This window comes from Squalius cephalus (assembly GCF_949319135.1).
Source record: "Squalius cephalus genome assembly, chromosome: 1".
Classification (NCBI taxonomy): Eukaryota; Metazoa; Chordata; class Actinopteri; order Cypriniformes; family Leuciscidae; genus Squalius; species Squalius cephalus.
In genome coordinates this window covers 60,749,804-60,766,511 of record NC_137122.1, presented here as the reverse complement: position 1 = coordinate 60,766,511, position 16,708 = coordinate 60,749,804, and the positions used below count along the sequence as shown (strand labels likewise).

Sequence of the window (16,708 nt, the reverse complement as noted above, 5' to 3'; positions counted from 1 at the left end):
ATGGATTGTTATTAATATTCCCCTTTTGAGCTAATATTGTTACACAGGGGTCCTGAAAATGCAGCCTCCGAGACTGCAGACAGATAATATTGCACTCTCCGGGCGTTAAAGCAACTAGCTTTCATCACTAAACCGGAAGGCCCGCCTCTCCATTCAATCGATTGGACGGTGGAAAAAAACGTGATGACGTCGGGCGCTTTTTCCGTTCGGGGGTGCTTTTACCGGCCGTTGAGGACTGGCTCTGACGGAGCGAGACACTATGAAACCAAGCACACATCCAACTTCTGGGTAAGGCGGAGTGAACTACGATACTAATCGAGTCTCATGAATGCACAGTCATGAACAAAATACCAGAAGCCAGTGTCAAGATTTTCATTAAAGGAGAACTCCGGTTCCAGGAATCACTCACATGGCTGTGCACTTGTAATGACACATCAAGGATGTTAAGAGGCTAAAAGCAAGTTTAAAACTTGCCCCATTGAAGTCAACAGGGTGCAAATTTTAAAAAGAGGATAACACGGTGTAGGCAACACCGGTTTTTGTTGTTGTTCTCTGTACTGACAGCACTCCAAATTTACAAAAAAATGAGCTCAATGTTAAAATTGACCGGAGTTCTCCTTTAAGGTTCAGTTCTTGGCCCACTACTGTTCATCATTTATATATATCCACTTGGTGACATCCCATACATGCATGGACTTCAATTTCATTGCTATGCTGATGACGTTTAAATCTACCTCACCACCAGCTCTAATAGAGCATCCCTGCCCGACTCACTTACTGCATGTATCAGGGATATCAAGCATTAGATGTCCCTAAATTTCCTCAAGTTAAATAATAACACAACTGAAATATTGATGATTGGCTCTGCTGCCTCAGTCAAAAGGATGGACCGGTCCTTTGATATTTATGGGGTTCATGATCAATATTAACTAGTTTAAATATATTGAAACATATATGACATATATTACAATATAGTATATACAATATATAAGCTATATTTACTATGTTACACTAATGTGTTTTCACCTGAGTTATTTTCACTCAATTGAGTTGATTCTGCCACACAAAGTAATGAGTTAAATTTGTGTGTAAAGTTAATTACTTAAGGGTGCAATGTTGAAAACATGTATAGTCTAATTGGTCAAAAAAAAATTGAGGTTTGTTGAATTGAACTCTAGGTTTGTTTTTTTTCAACCACCCCTATTCATCAACCAATCAGATTCATGCATTCAACAGCCCCCCGTAGTATAAATTTATATAAAGCACACATTATTATTAACATTAATTAATGAATGAAAGTCAAACTCAAACCTCAGTATGTTGAGTTGACAGTTTGGACTCTTCAGTCCAGCACAGATCAGCTTCAGTTTTGAATCCTGCAGGTGATTGTTACTCAGGTCCAGCTCTCTCAGTGATTTTGATGACTGTAGAACTGAAGCCACAACTTCACACTGCTGATCAGTGAGATTACAGGCTCTTAATCTGAAAAAAGAGAGGACTCTTGTTAAAAGGTTATGATCAGTCAAGAGCTTGTTAATAATGGAGAAGCTTTTGCACACTGGAGAGACGTTAGAGAGCGGGAAGGCCTGGGTTGCACTTTTATTTTACATTACATGCACTTATATGTTCTTACAGTGTACTTACTCTAGAAAGTACTGGGTAATACAAGGTAACTGCATGGGTTAAGGTTAGGTTTAGGGGTAGGTTCATGGTTGGTAACTAGTTAGTACCCAGTTATTGTAATTACTATTATAACATATTAATTAGTATATGTAATAAATAAATAGTATGTACATGAGGAAAAGGACTCTAAAATAAAGTGAAACCAAGGCCTGAAAACGGATGCTGAGGTTGCTTTGTTTCTGCTCGATATGCAAATAACATTTTTTTTTGCTGTTTTACAGAACCAAAGTATGATGTTGTTGTTGCTGAAGCACAGCTGTTTCATCCATTTTTACTCAAACTGTCTGATGCACCAGCTGTTAGATGTTGTGCAAGTAGGGTGACCAGATTTCTCATGGCACAATACAAGATGGGATGGTTCATCAACCAATCAGATTCATGCATTCAACAGCCCCCGTAGTATAAATTTATATATAGCACACATTATTATTAACATTAATTATTGAATGAAAGTCAAACTCAAACCTCAGTATGTTGAGTTGACAATTTGGACTCTTCAGTCCAGCACAGAGTAGCTTCTGTCCTGAATCCTGCAGGTGATTGTTACTCAGGTCCAGCTCTCTCAGGGAGTTTGATGACTGTAGAACTGAAGCCACAACTTCACACTGCTGATCAGTGAGATTACAGGCTCTTAATCTGAAAAAAGAGAGGACTCTTGTTAAAAGGTTATGATCAGTCAATAGCTTGTTAATAATGGAGAAGCTTTTGCGCACTGGAGAGACGTTAGAGAGCGAGAAGGCATGGGTTGCACTTTTATTTTGCATTACATGCACTTATATGTTCTTACAGTTTACTTACTCTAGAAAGTACTGGGTATACAAGGTAACTGCATGGGTTAAGGTTAGGTTTAGGGGTAGGTTCATGGTTGGTACCTAGTTAGTACCCAGTTATTGTAATTACTATTATAACATATTAATTAGTATATGTAATAAGTAAATAGTATGTACATGAGGAAAAGGACTCTAACATAAAGTGAAACCAAGGCCTGAAAACGGATGCCGAGGTTGCTTTGTTTCTGCTCGATATGCAAATAACATTGTTTTTTGCTGTTTTACAGAACCAAAGTATGATGTTGTTGTTGCTGAAGCACAGCTGTTTCATCCATTTTTTTGGATACCCACTTTTGCTAAATGGGTTAAGCATAGAGGTGTTTTGAGTAAATGATTTGTTATACACCGATTCAGACAGTGACGTCTCATGAGTTTAGTGTTGGACAGATCAGTTGTTTTAACCATTCATTAAAATAAATCAGTTCAAATTAGTCATTAGGTCATGAATCAGACATTAGTGGATGTGTTCTGTGCTAATCCTGGCTATTAGGACATCGCAAAGGATGTGTCACCACACAGAAAATACTTTAACACTGAATAGGATTTTTTTTGTTTATAGAAAGTGTGGTTTATGTCAGCGGCATGTGCGGATCGCTTGTCTGAGAAGAGGCAAATTTTTTTTTAGCAAAATTCACACCCAGCAGTAATTCATAAAAAAAAAATCTCTGAATGTGCCACGTGTAAAATGGATTCGGTCTTCCGAACTTTAACCATTGTTGATTTTGATTAATATGTGCGTGGAAGAGAAAAGAAAGACATTGTTTAGTTTGAAGACAGAGAGAGTGGGTGCGGGGGGAGGGGCTCTTTGGTCGTTCCCTCTCTCAGTCAACATGTGCCTTGTCACAAATAAATTACAATAACTGATCAAATAAGGCTTTGGCAGGACAAAAATTTGTTTGGGAGGCTGAAAAAAAAATTTCAATGTGCGAAAAACCCTGATTTGGGTTGCGCGCTGTCTGAGAGAGTACTTCTGGTATGTCATTCAGCGTGATGCCACATTGAGTTCTTTTTTCACAAGTTACTGCACATAATAACTGGATAAACTCTTTTTGAAGATCCTTGTTTAATGTACAAACACGCTTCTTTGACATCTTCACGTCTGACTTGATCTCCTTACTCTCTAATATCCCGCCTTTACCAACTGCAAGTTAATCGATTACGAATTGTGATAAGATGGAAATTTTGTTCTCCAAAATGACGAGATTGGCTTATTGACTTATTCTCACATGACAGACTACTATTCACTTTTATGATCACCTAGCAAAGACAATTTAGGAAAGAAGAAATACGGGACAAAACATGATTTTCTCATAATAATTTGGGACACTTCAAAGAGATATGAAATACAGGACTGTCCAAGGAAATACAGGACATGTGGTCACCCTATGCATGTGTGATGCATACAGAGTTCATTCTTTTCAGGGGCGGAGCACTGAAGAGAGGGGTGTCGATTTCAAATATTGACAGTGTTTCACAGAAATCGCTTTCTGCTACATTACAGAATTAATGTGAAACTCAAACCTCAGTAAGTTGATGCCACAGTTTGGACTCTTCAGTCCAGCACAGAGCAGCTTCAGTCCTGAATCCTGCAGGTCATTGTTACTCAGGTCCAGCTCTCTCAGGGAGGAGTTTGATGACTGTAGAACTGAAGCCACAACTTCACAGTGCTGATCACTGAGATCACAGGCTGTTAATCTGAAAAAAGAGATGACTATGGTTAAAAGGTTATGATCAGTCAAGAGCTCGGTCCTGTGTTAATAATGGAGAAGATTCTGAGCACTGGAGAGATGTTCAGAGAATGGGAAGGCCTGGATTGCACTTTTATTTTACATTACATGCACTTATATGTTCTTACAGTGCTTTTCACACTGCAATTAACCACTGGTTATAGTCGTTCTAAACTCCGCTTTCAACCCTGGGTAAAGAAATACTTCACACTTGTAAGTTAGAAGTGGGTTAAGCAGGATTAGAGCCACTTCTGCACTGTTAACCCCGCATTGCAGTGCCAAACTTGCACAGTGTGAAACGATACAGTGTTAGAATTCACAAATTCAGTGTTCAGTGTTAGAATTCAGTGAACGAACTCAGACTTGTCACGCACTCGGGTGAATTTGTACTCGGACTTGACACAGACTCGGACATTTTAGACTCTGAGAATGTTCTGAGTACAGTCGAGTCTGGGCACTGGAGGACACAATATTATATAAAAACGAAATTAAACTATTTGTGTTGTTCCAGCGTTGAGCATTGCAGCCAATCACAGACAAGTATATTAAGCGCATGAACGCAGTGTCCAATCAGAGGCATTTTAGAGTCACCATGCAGAGAATTCGCTCAAAGTGTATGTTCAGAATCAGCACAGTTTTATACTTTTTCGCAAATCCCCTCATAAACAACAAAGTCTATGTAAATGTAAATAAGAGATTCACTGTGCAGATGCGGACAACTCCAGTGTTTCTGACGAGAAGTGAGAGAACGCAGTGATGGATTAAAAGGGAGCCCTATTGACGGTCTAAATAATAGTTTTGTTTTTCATGCTTCTAGAGGACCAGTGGTTACGTTCACACTGTAAGTGATAACTGCATTTAAATGTGGGAGTGAATCTGCTAAATTTCCTGAGTCCTGTGAGTCATGAAATTGCAATGATTGACATAGCAACATTTTGGCTTCAAATAACGTTATGATTTTTGTTACATTTACACTTTAGTTATAAGTTTACAAAACACCTTGCAGAATGTTACAGAACGTTATAGAAAATGTTATTTTTATTTATTTATTTAATAAGAAGGATCATAAAAACATTGACTATTTAGTACTGCCCTGTATTTACCTGTATTTACATCCTGTTTTCGGTCGAAGTCCAAAGTAGTCGATTGTCGAGTTCACGCGCATAGGATTAGTTACCTATGATCACGCGCGTGATCTCGACAATCGACTACTTTGGACTTCGACCGAAAACAGGATGTAAATACAGGTATTTGCGCTGGCTGAAATAACATCATTTTTATTCATATCTTTCACATCTACTGCAGTCAGATTCACTCGTGTTTACTCTGAAGGAATCACTCACATTGGCTGTGCACTTGTAATGACACATCAAGGATATTAAGAGGCTAAAAGCAGGTTTAAACATTGCCCCATTGAAGTCAACAGGGTGCAAATATTAAAAAGAGGATAACACGGTGTAGGCAACACTGATTTTTGTCGTTGTTCTCTGTATTGACAGCACTCCAAATTTACAAAAAAATTCGCTCAATGTTAAAATTGACCGGAGTTCTCCTTTAAGGCCCGGACTAGTAGGCTCAGAGACAGTTTCTAGTCAATCCTGTTCCTGGAGTACCCACAGCACGGCACATTTTCAAATTCAACTCATCAGCTCATTAGTAAACACTCTAAGACCTCTAATATGTGTGTTAGATAAGAGAGACGTTAAAAATGTACAGTGCTGGGATACTCCAGGAACAGGGTTGGGAACCACTGACCTAAATCAAGGTATTTCTTATTTTAATACATCCTCACCGCAACTAGATATATGAAGTAGCCTAATTTTAAAAGTGTGATTTCTAGACCAGAAATGCCTAATCCTTATCCAGTTAATTATGAACGATGGAAAAGTCAAGTAAATTCATTGGTTGAAAAGACTGTAATTGCTGAAGAACATTCAGCTTTTAAAACTTAAGAAATGTAATTGGATTTCAAGCATAATTACAAATTAAAATAATTATTTTAAATATTTTAATTTGTAGACACTTCAAAAACGCTTCAAAGCCATTACAGCGCATTTAGCTAAACTATTAGCCTACATCAAAGGTATTATGTTCATATTTCAAATCAGTTGATATTATGTTCATGTTTTCACACTCACAGAGCTTTTCTGCAGTTCCTCAGAGCAGGTAACAGTCTCATTTGACTCTCCTTTGATGATTGGATGTTGTACTTTTTAAGGTCAAACTCATCCATCACCTTTTCTGACATCAAGATCAAGTTTGCCAAAGTTGAACATTGTGCAAGAGAAAGGTTTTTGTTATTTGTTTCAGATTGCAAAAATGCCTGCATTTCGTCAACAAGAGAACTATCCTTCATCTCAATCAAGCAGTGGCACAGATTCATCCATCTTTCAGGGCTGACATTGTCTTCTGGACTTTTTTTTGTTTTTTCTTTTTTTGATTTTTTAAGGTTTTGGATTATTTTCTTGATGCTTTCTGGGTTGTTCTCTGTGTGAATCAGCACATCCTTTAAGAGCCTCTGATTGGACTCCAGCGAGATGCCATGAAGGAATCGAAGGAAAAGATCCAAGTGTCCATTTTTACTCTTCAAGGCTTTATTCATTGCTCCCTTCAGAAACACATCCAGAGAAACAATCTTACACTGAGTTCTGGACTTTCCTGTCAGGAACATTTTCAGAACTTCACTGTTCTTGTGTAAATAACAGAGAAACACATACAGTGCTGCAAAAAACTCCTGAAAGCTGAGATGTACAAAGCTGTAAACCTTCCTGTGATAAATCACAGATTCCTCCCTAAAGATCTCAGTGCAAATCCCAGAATACACTGAGGCGTCTGTGACGTCTATGCCGCTCTCAATCAGGTCCTCCTCATAGAACATCACATTGCCCTTCATCAGCTGATTGAAAGCCAGTTCAGCAAGTTTCAAAGTCACTTCTCTGGTGGACTGCAGGAGTTTCTCTGGATCTCTCTCTTCATACTTCTGGTTCCTCATACTAGTTTGAATGAGGAAGAAGTGTATGTACATTTCAGTCAGAGTTTGAGGGATTTCTGCACTGAGATCTTGTTTCAGGATGTTTTGAAGCACAGTGGCTGAGATCCAGCAGAAGACGGGTATGTGACACATGATGTGGAGGCTTCTCGCTCTTCTGATGTGTGAGATGATTCTGCTGGCTTGATGCTCATCACTGATTCTCTTCCTGAAATATTCCTCCTTCTGAGGGTCATTGAATCCCTGAATTTCTGTCACACGGTTGATGTATTTGTAGGGGATCTGATTGGCTGCTGCTGGTCTGGTGGTGATCCAGATGAGAGCAGAGGGAAGCAGATCTCCTTTCATGAGGTTTGACATCAACACACCCACTGATGAAGACTCAGTCACATCAGAAACTTTCTCACTGTCTGAAAACATCAGTGTAATTCTGCTTTCATCCAGACCATCAAAGATGAACACAACTGTACATTCATCATAAATCTTTGAGTCCAGATCTTGAAGTTCAGGATGAAAGTCCAGCAGAAGTCTGTGAAGACTGTACTGGTGATCTTTAATCAAGTTCAGTTCTCTAAATGGAAGCACAAACATGAAATCTACATCCTGATTGGCTTTTCCCTCGGCCCAGTCCAGAATGAACTTCTGCACAGAGACGGTTTTTCCAATTCCAGCGATGCCTTTAGTAAGAACAGTCTTGATTTTGGCCTTCTTCTCTCTTCTCTTCTCCTCATATCCTAGTTCAGGTGAAGGATCAAAGATGTCATTGCAGTTGATTGGAGTGTCTTGGAGTGTCTTGTCACTTTTCTCCATCTGTAACACCTCATGTTCTTCATTCACTCCTTCACTCTCTCCCTCTATGATGTACAGATGTGTGTAAATCCTGTTCAGGAGGGTCTGATTCTCCTGTAGTTTGATTCCCTCAAATAAGCTCTCATACTTGTTCTTCATGCTGGTTTTGTGCTGGTCTTTGACTCTCTGCAGATCATCATGCACTGGCTGGTGAGAATCGAGCTGCAGGGCTGCTTCTGTGTCATGATGACTGATGCGTTTCTGACAGGAGGAGGATGTGCTGGTCTGACAGGACACATCTCTGATCTGGTCAGCTCTCACATCACTGAAAACACATTAAGAAGACAGAGACACAAAAACCTCTGTTAAAATAAATATAAAAATTAGCTGTGACAATAACGCGTTAATTTCGATTAATTAATCTGAGAAAAAATAATGCGTAAAAAAACAACAACGCAGATTAATCCATTCCGTATTGACCTTTGAACCTGGAGCCGTTCTAGCCACCATTCGACTGTAAAATGAAGGAGGGGACGAGAACGCGCTGGCGTTTGCAATCATTGATTGGAATATATACTTATAAAAAAAACAGCCGGCATTTCAACGTTGATTCACCGGTGAACGTAAGGGATCAAGGTCGAATCAGTGTTGGATTATGTTTCGATTGTGCAAAACCAATCAACGTTAAAATCTTGATCTTGATAATACAATTGTACATTCAATTACAACCTAGTTTGCAGTTGGAACATGAGTCATGACAATGCTGACTGAATTTGTGATTAACTGTACACTAAAATATTATTAACTGTCAAATTACTTGCAGCAATGGCTTAATTAAACACATTTAATAAAAATATAACACATGCTCAAGATTGTAAAAAGTTTTATTCTGAAAAGTCTAAAAATACTTTCTAAAACAGATGAAAAACATCTCGAACTTTAAATTGCAGCATTTTCGAAGTAATGTTAAAAACCTGTAAAGCAAGTGTAAATAATGTTTATAATTTAATGTTTAATATTAAATGTATAATTTAATAATGTTCAATAATTTAATAATGTTCAATTGTATTGTATTGATTTTTTGCTAGGCACAATTATTTCAATGCTCACCCTTTAAAACATTTGAACATTATTTCAATAACATGTTCAACACAATTATTAATAATAATGTTCAATTATTTGAACAGTGAAAATAATAATAAAAGAGTTTTTGAACTTTAATGTCACTAATGCTGATTATTCATTGATTCATTTGAATTGAAATATTTAATACTTTCACAGCAAAAATTATGTATGCGATTAATTTAAGATTAAGTAATCACAGAGTATGTAATTAATTAGATAAAAAATGTTAATTGATTGACAGCCCTAATTTATGTGCAATTAAAATGCGATTCAATTCGATTAATTAATTACAAAGCCTCTAATTAATTAGATTAATTTTTTTAATCGAGTCCCGGCCCTAATAAAAATCATACCACATGTAGAAACTGTCTTCCTAATATATTACATGGAGATCCTCAAGGTTCTGTTCCCACACAGATTTTGTTTACCCATGTTTCCAACAAACTGCAAATTAATTATGAACATCAGGCATTTGGGGGCAGATAATGACCTGCATATTAAAAGTAATGAGACATCAATATTTCAGTTGTCAAAATGAAAAAAAAAAAAGAAAAAAAAAAAAGAGAAAGGCGGCACCAATTCTTGACCAGATTTACCAGAAACCATTATTTTAAAATATCACAGAAACACAGACATGAAGAAAAAGCAGTGTTCATGTGAAATGATTATATATAATTGATTTACTTGTAAATGCTGACAGATGATCCTTAAATCAACAGCTATTCTGAAGAATATGTAAAGTTTGCTGTTGAAGCTAAAGGTAAAATAATTAACATGATAATCAACAGCTTTTCCATTTGTTGACATGACATGGTTCGATTCAGATGGTAAATATCATATTAGGTTGGGTGTCCAACTTAGAGATAATCACCATATTTATAATGAAACCATTATATTTAAACAAAATATATTTTTTTAGGAGATCTCCTTCAAAGCTTTAAGAAACTTTAGTTTTTAAAAAAAAATTCTGTGTCTTTAAAATGAAGAGTTCAATTTTAATGACAATATATTATTAAACAAAAATGCATTTCCTTTATTTATTAAAATAAACAGAACTAAAGTGATTGTTTTGAACAAGTAGGCTACTAACTTAAATTTTATGCAAAACACATTACTTTATGATGTAATATATGATGTGGCAATAAGTTTTTTTTTTTTTTTGGATAGTCGGGGGTTAAAGGTTATTGCCGCCTCATACATATATATTCGATTTTTTATCAAAACAAACCACTTTAATTATTTATTTTTCCACAAAATGTATTGATCCATCAATATTCAATAAAAACATGTCTTTTTTCTGCAATCATATACTATGCATAAAGAGCAAATGGCTCTGAATAGAGAGCGAATTTCCAGAGGCAGCCAGAAAAACATACTCCAGTTAATATTAGATCAATACTATTATTAAAACTACAACTGCAGACCTGAGTTCACCTTCACTGCACCACAGTTTGACAGTGTTTAGACCCTCAACATAACAATAATCTCAGACAGCAGCGATTGATCAATATTATCAGCTCTGTCGGCCTAGAGAAGTTTTAGATGCTGCTCTGATCAGACTCTTCACTGATAGCAACATAATTTCTCCGAACCTCAAATAATATTGGAATTAATCAAAATAATTATGCTGTTTTGTGCTTTTATGATACATACATCTTCTGTTAAGCTGCTTTTAAACAGTTTTTATTCTAAAAAGTGCTAAACAAATAAACTGTGGTAACGATTTCGATGGTTGTACTAACCAGAAGTTACTTTGCAACTACATGTGAACTACAAGTCATTAGAGTATGAGTAGACTGTTTAATATCTAGGGATGTCCCCATACCACTTTTTGCCGAACGAGTCCGATAACGATACTTTCATTTTTGGTACTCGCCGATACTGATACCGTAACCGATACCTGAATTTTCACTGCATTTTTTATTTTTAAATGTATTAGTAGATAAACCAAAATAATATAAATCATATTAGTTGGCTTAATTTGTTCATCAAATATATATTTCTTTCAGTTATTTTCATGCTTAATTAAGCCTGCTAAAATGCATTGTATGAGCTTCTGTTACTGTCACTGTTCATTCTATTGCTCTATCTTTCATTTATTAGCACAGCACATATTTAGAGCTGCTTCAGCAGGGCTCAGTGCTGAGCATTGGGTCAGCGGTTCAAATGTTAGCAAAACCAGTGAAATATAAATTATTTAATCCAATTTTGATACTACAACAAACACTAGCTGTCTAATTAATGTGAATTTTAAAAAAGTAAGCAGTCAGTAACAAAATAAGAACAAACAAACGAATTACAAATAGGACAAATAAATACAATAGAACAAAGAAAGGATACAAATGAAATAAAGTGTTTTTAGAGTTTTTCAGGTAGATCTAACAGGTACAGAAATTTGAATAAAGTAATCAAATGTGAAAAAAGCATATTCATTACTGTATAAATTATATATAGATGGATATTTTTGTAAAGTTGAAAAGGGTAGCCTATTTAGTCAAGAGCAGTGATTATTTCTTTGTCCTTTGTTTGATTTACTGTAAATTAAAACACAGAAGCAGGTTTATCAAACTGCTGCCCCTTTAAGACCGAACGCACGGACCGCATTTGAACATGCTACGCTCATTTGAGATATAACCGACTTTGTTTACTATAGGATACTCGCCAAGACGGGCGTTTTTACATAATTTTGTGTGAATTTGTCCGTACAAGCGCAAGACGTGAAAGACAATAATTCTGTATTTCGTGCGCTGAGACGCTGGTTTGCTTTGGATGTTTGCGTTCATGGAACTTCTTGACCTGCACACGTCCTGTAATAATGTAGGGAACCACTCGTTATACTTAAATCAGGTAACAGTTCATGTTTTACTTTACTTACATATACGATTTAGTTTTCATCCAAATAACATGTGCTGAGTGAACGATCAGCAGTCAAGTGCATTCAACATAAGTGCGCTCGCTCGCGCTCTCTCTCTCTCTCTCGTCAGTTAACGTTAATAATAAGCTACATGCCTCGTTTTATTTTCTTTGCCATTGACATCCGACTGAGCAAACTTTCCACTGTTGTCTGTTTAAAGGGATGTGCTCGACCAGCTCGCGCGTCTATGCCTCAGTTCACCTCGACAAAGCACTCGCGGCGGCCAGTGAAAATGTACGTGGTATCGGTGCGAGGTATCAGCGAATTTTTATGAGTACGAGTACGAGTATATGAGGACAGTATCAGCCCGATCCCCGATGCCAGTATCGGTATCGGGCCATCCCTATTAATATCTGCTAAGACTTTATTTTGATTAGGGCTGCACAGTACTGGGAAAATATGCGATATTGTTGTTGAGTATTGCGATAATGATATTTCTTGCGATAACATTTCCCTAGAGAAATGCTGTTTATATTAAGCTTTTTTATCTTTTTATCATTTATATATGTAATGATCATACAAAAATAAACAGGTAGGCTAATAGATATTCTTCTGATATTCAGAAGAATATCAAAATATTTTCAGAAGGAGTCACACATGCAAAATTTTGATTAATGGTTGTCTGTGAGACTCTGTTATTGTTACTTGGCATTTCGTAAGCAGTTTTGGTAGATTTGGGCTTACACTTTTTGAAGTCTTCAGCTCAACGTTCCAGATGACTGTGGAGATTAGTTTCCTCTCGACGTGGCCACAATTTTTTGGCACGATTTAGTGACACTGTCACTAATGTTCACATATCGCATTTTTTGCACGTGCAAATTCGTTATTTCAAATGCTCATAATGGAAGCATGTTTTTCCAGGCCCGCCTATACATCGACAACTTTGAGGGTGAGTATTCCCTCATATCATGCGAAATCCGACTAGCAAATTGGTTTCTAAAATCGTCGTCCTGTTTCTGAGAAAATGAATTTTATGAAAGTTTTGCCGCTAGTACACTTCGCTATAGAACGCGCAATGCGGAAGTAAAGACGCTGGCTGAGATTCTACTGGAAATATGTCAGCAGCGTTTGTGCATAGAGCCTATTAATCCTTTGCTGATACTTCCTCATCATCATGGAAAGCGCTCAGCGCAGTTAATGGTTGCATAGCAACGACAGACACAATCGCTTGTGGAAAGAGGGAGAAAGCGACGCGGCCACCTCTCTACGATACGGATATCACATATAATATTATCGTTATAACGATAATTTTTCGATATATATTGTGCAGCCCTAATTTTGATGATCCTCAACAGACATTTTACTGACTATAAGCAACTTTACAATTACATGTCAACTTATTCTATTAACCCGAACCCTAACACCTAACCCTAACCTAACATTCTACTAAAGTCTACTAATACTCTAATGAGAGTTAGCTGACATGTAGTTGCAAAATTATTTATATTTAGTAGAATGTCTAAAGGCACTTTTCCACTGCGTGGTACAACTCGACTCAGCTCGGCATGACTGGGCTCAGCTCGGCTCTCTATATTTTTGGCTCGGTTTGCTTTTCCACTGCAGTTTAGTACCACTTCTAAGTGATCATAGTTCAATCTAATGGTCAGGCACCCACAGAGAAATATGAGATATATTGTATGGATTTTAACCACACAAAACTGGACGCTCATTCTCAAATATACAGTCTCATGGCTCTTGTCTGCTCTCGCGCAGATATTATGTGTGCATGCTCAAACTCAAAATCTCTACTCTTTCTCTTTCTTAGGAGTGATAAATTATTATTGGAGCATTTTGCAAATATTTTCCAATTGCCGTTTCTCCTTTAGTCGAACTGACCTTCCTAGTTCTAAGCTTTAATTTCCGAGGTCATACAGATGATTTTCAGCAGGCATCTGATAGTTTAACTGGTTACCACCCTCACAAGCACACTCAAGAGAGTTCTTAAAGAAATTTAAAAAATATAAGTGGGTAAAGATTACTAATTAAAAGTTGAGCAGAATGAAACCATTAATACTGTTCGATGGTTTCCGAGATAAGTGGGTTTGTTGTTCAATAACAGAGCAGTTTACCAGTTATGAAGAGCTCAATTCAGCTACAGTATAAGCAGATCAACAAAAGATAGTGTTGTTTTCCAGCTCAAGTCAGGTCAATGTTGATTCAAGTCAGTTCAATAACTGTGTCAATGTTCCAGAGATCATCAAATTCAGTTCACCTATAAAGCAGATTGTCAAAGACAATATTGTCATTTTCCAGCTCAATTTAGTTCAAGCTTTTGTCACTGCAATTAAATCAATAATAATTGCAAAATAATCAGATACTCGCCTAAGCGGTCATATAGCCTACAAACAAATATCTCGAAATGCCTTTACGCAAGTATCCTCGTAAAGAGTCGGTTATGTCTAAGGGGCTGTTTACATGACACCGTTTTCAACTAAAAACTTAGTTTTCATTTACACAACAACAGCGTTTTGGTCGGCTAAATACGCAAACTTTTGAAAACGGTTTTCAAAGTGCAAGTGAAAATTTCTTCACTTTCTCCATGTAATCAACAAAAACGCAAATCTCTGAAAATAATGAAATAATAAGGCATTTATATAGCGCTTTCATATACTACTGTACTGATCAGGGGATCTCTCCTCAACCATCGTTTGATGACTTCATGCACATGCGTAGGCTATTACTTGATCAATCTATAGTGTTACATCACCATCTAATGGTCTGGCGGCAGAATACAGCGTTTTTAATCGTTCTTGCTTTGATCTTGTTTTGACAATGATGCCGACACACGACCAAAGAGACGACGTTCCGATGAACAAATAGAAAAGAAGAGGGAAAAGGAGAAGGAACGCGCAAAGTCCCGAATTTACATCGGAAAAGCCTTTGACTCGTTCATGACTGTTTCAGGAAGCATGGAAGGGAGGGGGAGGGGGAGGGGAGGGGATGAGATGAGGAGGAGGGAGGGTCCCTCCGTTTTGTTTGACAATACTTCGGACATCAACAAGAAGTGACGTCACCCAACATCGCACCTTTAATTTAAGTTGATTAATGTTTTTTTTTTTTTTTATTCACAGTAAATGCAGATAAATATCAAACATTTAATCTACATATTTTTAATTTAATTATTACAAAAAAAAGTGTTCTAGAACTTCTGTGCCACCCCCAGTCTGAGAACCACTAACTTGCATTAATTAACCTTGTATTAGTTTTTGCTTAAGTAGCCTATTGATAATTGTGAAATTTCACTGTCATTTAAAATGACTCAAATTATGAAATAAGACTTTGATCATATCACCTACCTATAATAATATAGATTAATAATATAGAATTCATAGACAATTGGAAAAGTTTTTGGGGCAAACCTGACCTGTTGAAAAGAGATGGTATTCATCCCTCCTGGGATGGTGCTGCTCTTCTCTCTAGTAATATGGCTCATAGTCTTAGAGCTCAAACATGACAATCTGGGGCTCAGGTCAGGAAGCAGACAGACTGGCTAAACCGACTGTCTGCTAGCGGCCTCGCGTCACCCAGGTCAGATAAATCCCATCACATAGAGCCTCTTTTACCTAGCTATCATCGTATAGAGACTGTGTCTGTTCCCCGAATTTGGAAATCCAAAAAACGTTTTAACCCATCTAAGGTTAAAAATTTAATTGATGTTCAACAAATAAAAAACAGCTATAATACAGACGAGCAAATGCTAAAGCTTGGGTTGCTGAATATTCGATCGCTTACTTCAAAAGCACTCATTGTTAATGATATGATTTCAGATAATAACCTAGATGTGCTGTGTTTGACAGAAACCTGGCTAAAACCAAACGATTACATTACTTTAAATGAATCAACCCCGCAAGATTACTGTTATAAACATGAGCCTCGTCTGAAACGCAAAGGGGGTGGTGTTGCTGTAATTTATGGTAATAGTTTCAAAACCACTAAGAAATCAAGTTTTAAATACAATTCTTTTGAAGCATTGGTGCTTAATGTAAAAATATATAGTGTAAACGATAAATCACGTTTGAGATTTGTGCTGGCTACTGTATACAGGCCACCAGGGCACCATACAGACTTTATCAAAGAATTTGCGGACTTTCTATCAGAATTAATATTGACTGCAGATAAAGTACTAATTGTTGGTGATTTTAATATACACATCGATAATGAAAAAGATGCATTGGGATTGGCATTTAAAGACATTGTAAATTCAATTGGAGTTAGACAACACGTGTCAGGACCTACTCATTGTCGTAATCATACTCTAGATCTAATATTATCACATGGAATAGATGTTGATGCCGTTGAAATTCTGCAGCAGAGCGATGACATCTCAGATCATTATCTAGTCTCGTGTAATTTGCATTTAGCCAAGGCTGCAAAGCCAACTCCGTGTTTCAAATATGTGAGACCTATCACTTCTGCCACTAAAGATTGCTTTATTAATAATCTTCCTGATCAGTTTCATCATCTCAGCATCCCAGATAGCTTAGAAGAACTTGATATTACAACAGAAACGTTTAACTCTCTCTTTTCCAGCACTTTAGACACAGTTGCTCCGTTGCGCTTAAAGAAGATTAAAGAAAATAGTCCAACGCCGTGGTACAACGAGCACACTCAGGCACTTAAGAGAGCAGCCAGAAAAATGGAGCGCAACTGG

General features: G+C 37.0%; 1 protein-coding gene across 1 annotated transcript in view; it reads right to left on the bottom strand.

Annotated features, from left to right (window-relative positions):
- LOC307170997 (NACHT, LRR and PYD domains-containing protein 3-like) overlaps positions 1-16,708 on the bottom strand; it is a 77,476-nt gene that overhangs the window by 21,297 nt on the left and 39,471 nt on the right. Inside the window, exons 3-6 of the mRNA XM_079892333.1 lie at positions 6,379-8,343; positions 4,035-4,208; positions 2,149-2,319; positions 1,312-1,482 (exon numbers count right to left, since the gene is read on the bottom strand). Of these exons, the coding sequence (XP_079748459.1) occupies positions 1,312-1,482; positions 2,149-2,319; positions 4,035-4,208; positions 6,379-8,343 (2,481 nt within the window). The remainder of the gene's footprint in view (positions 1-1,311; positions 1,483-2,148; positions 2,320-4,034; positions 4,209-6,378; positions 8,344-16,708) is intronic.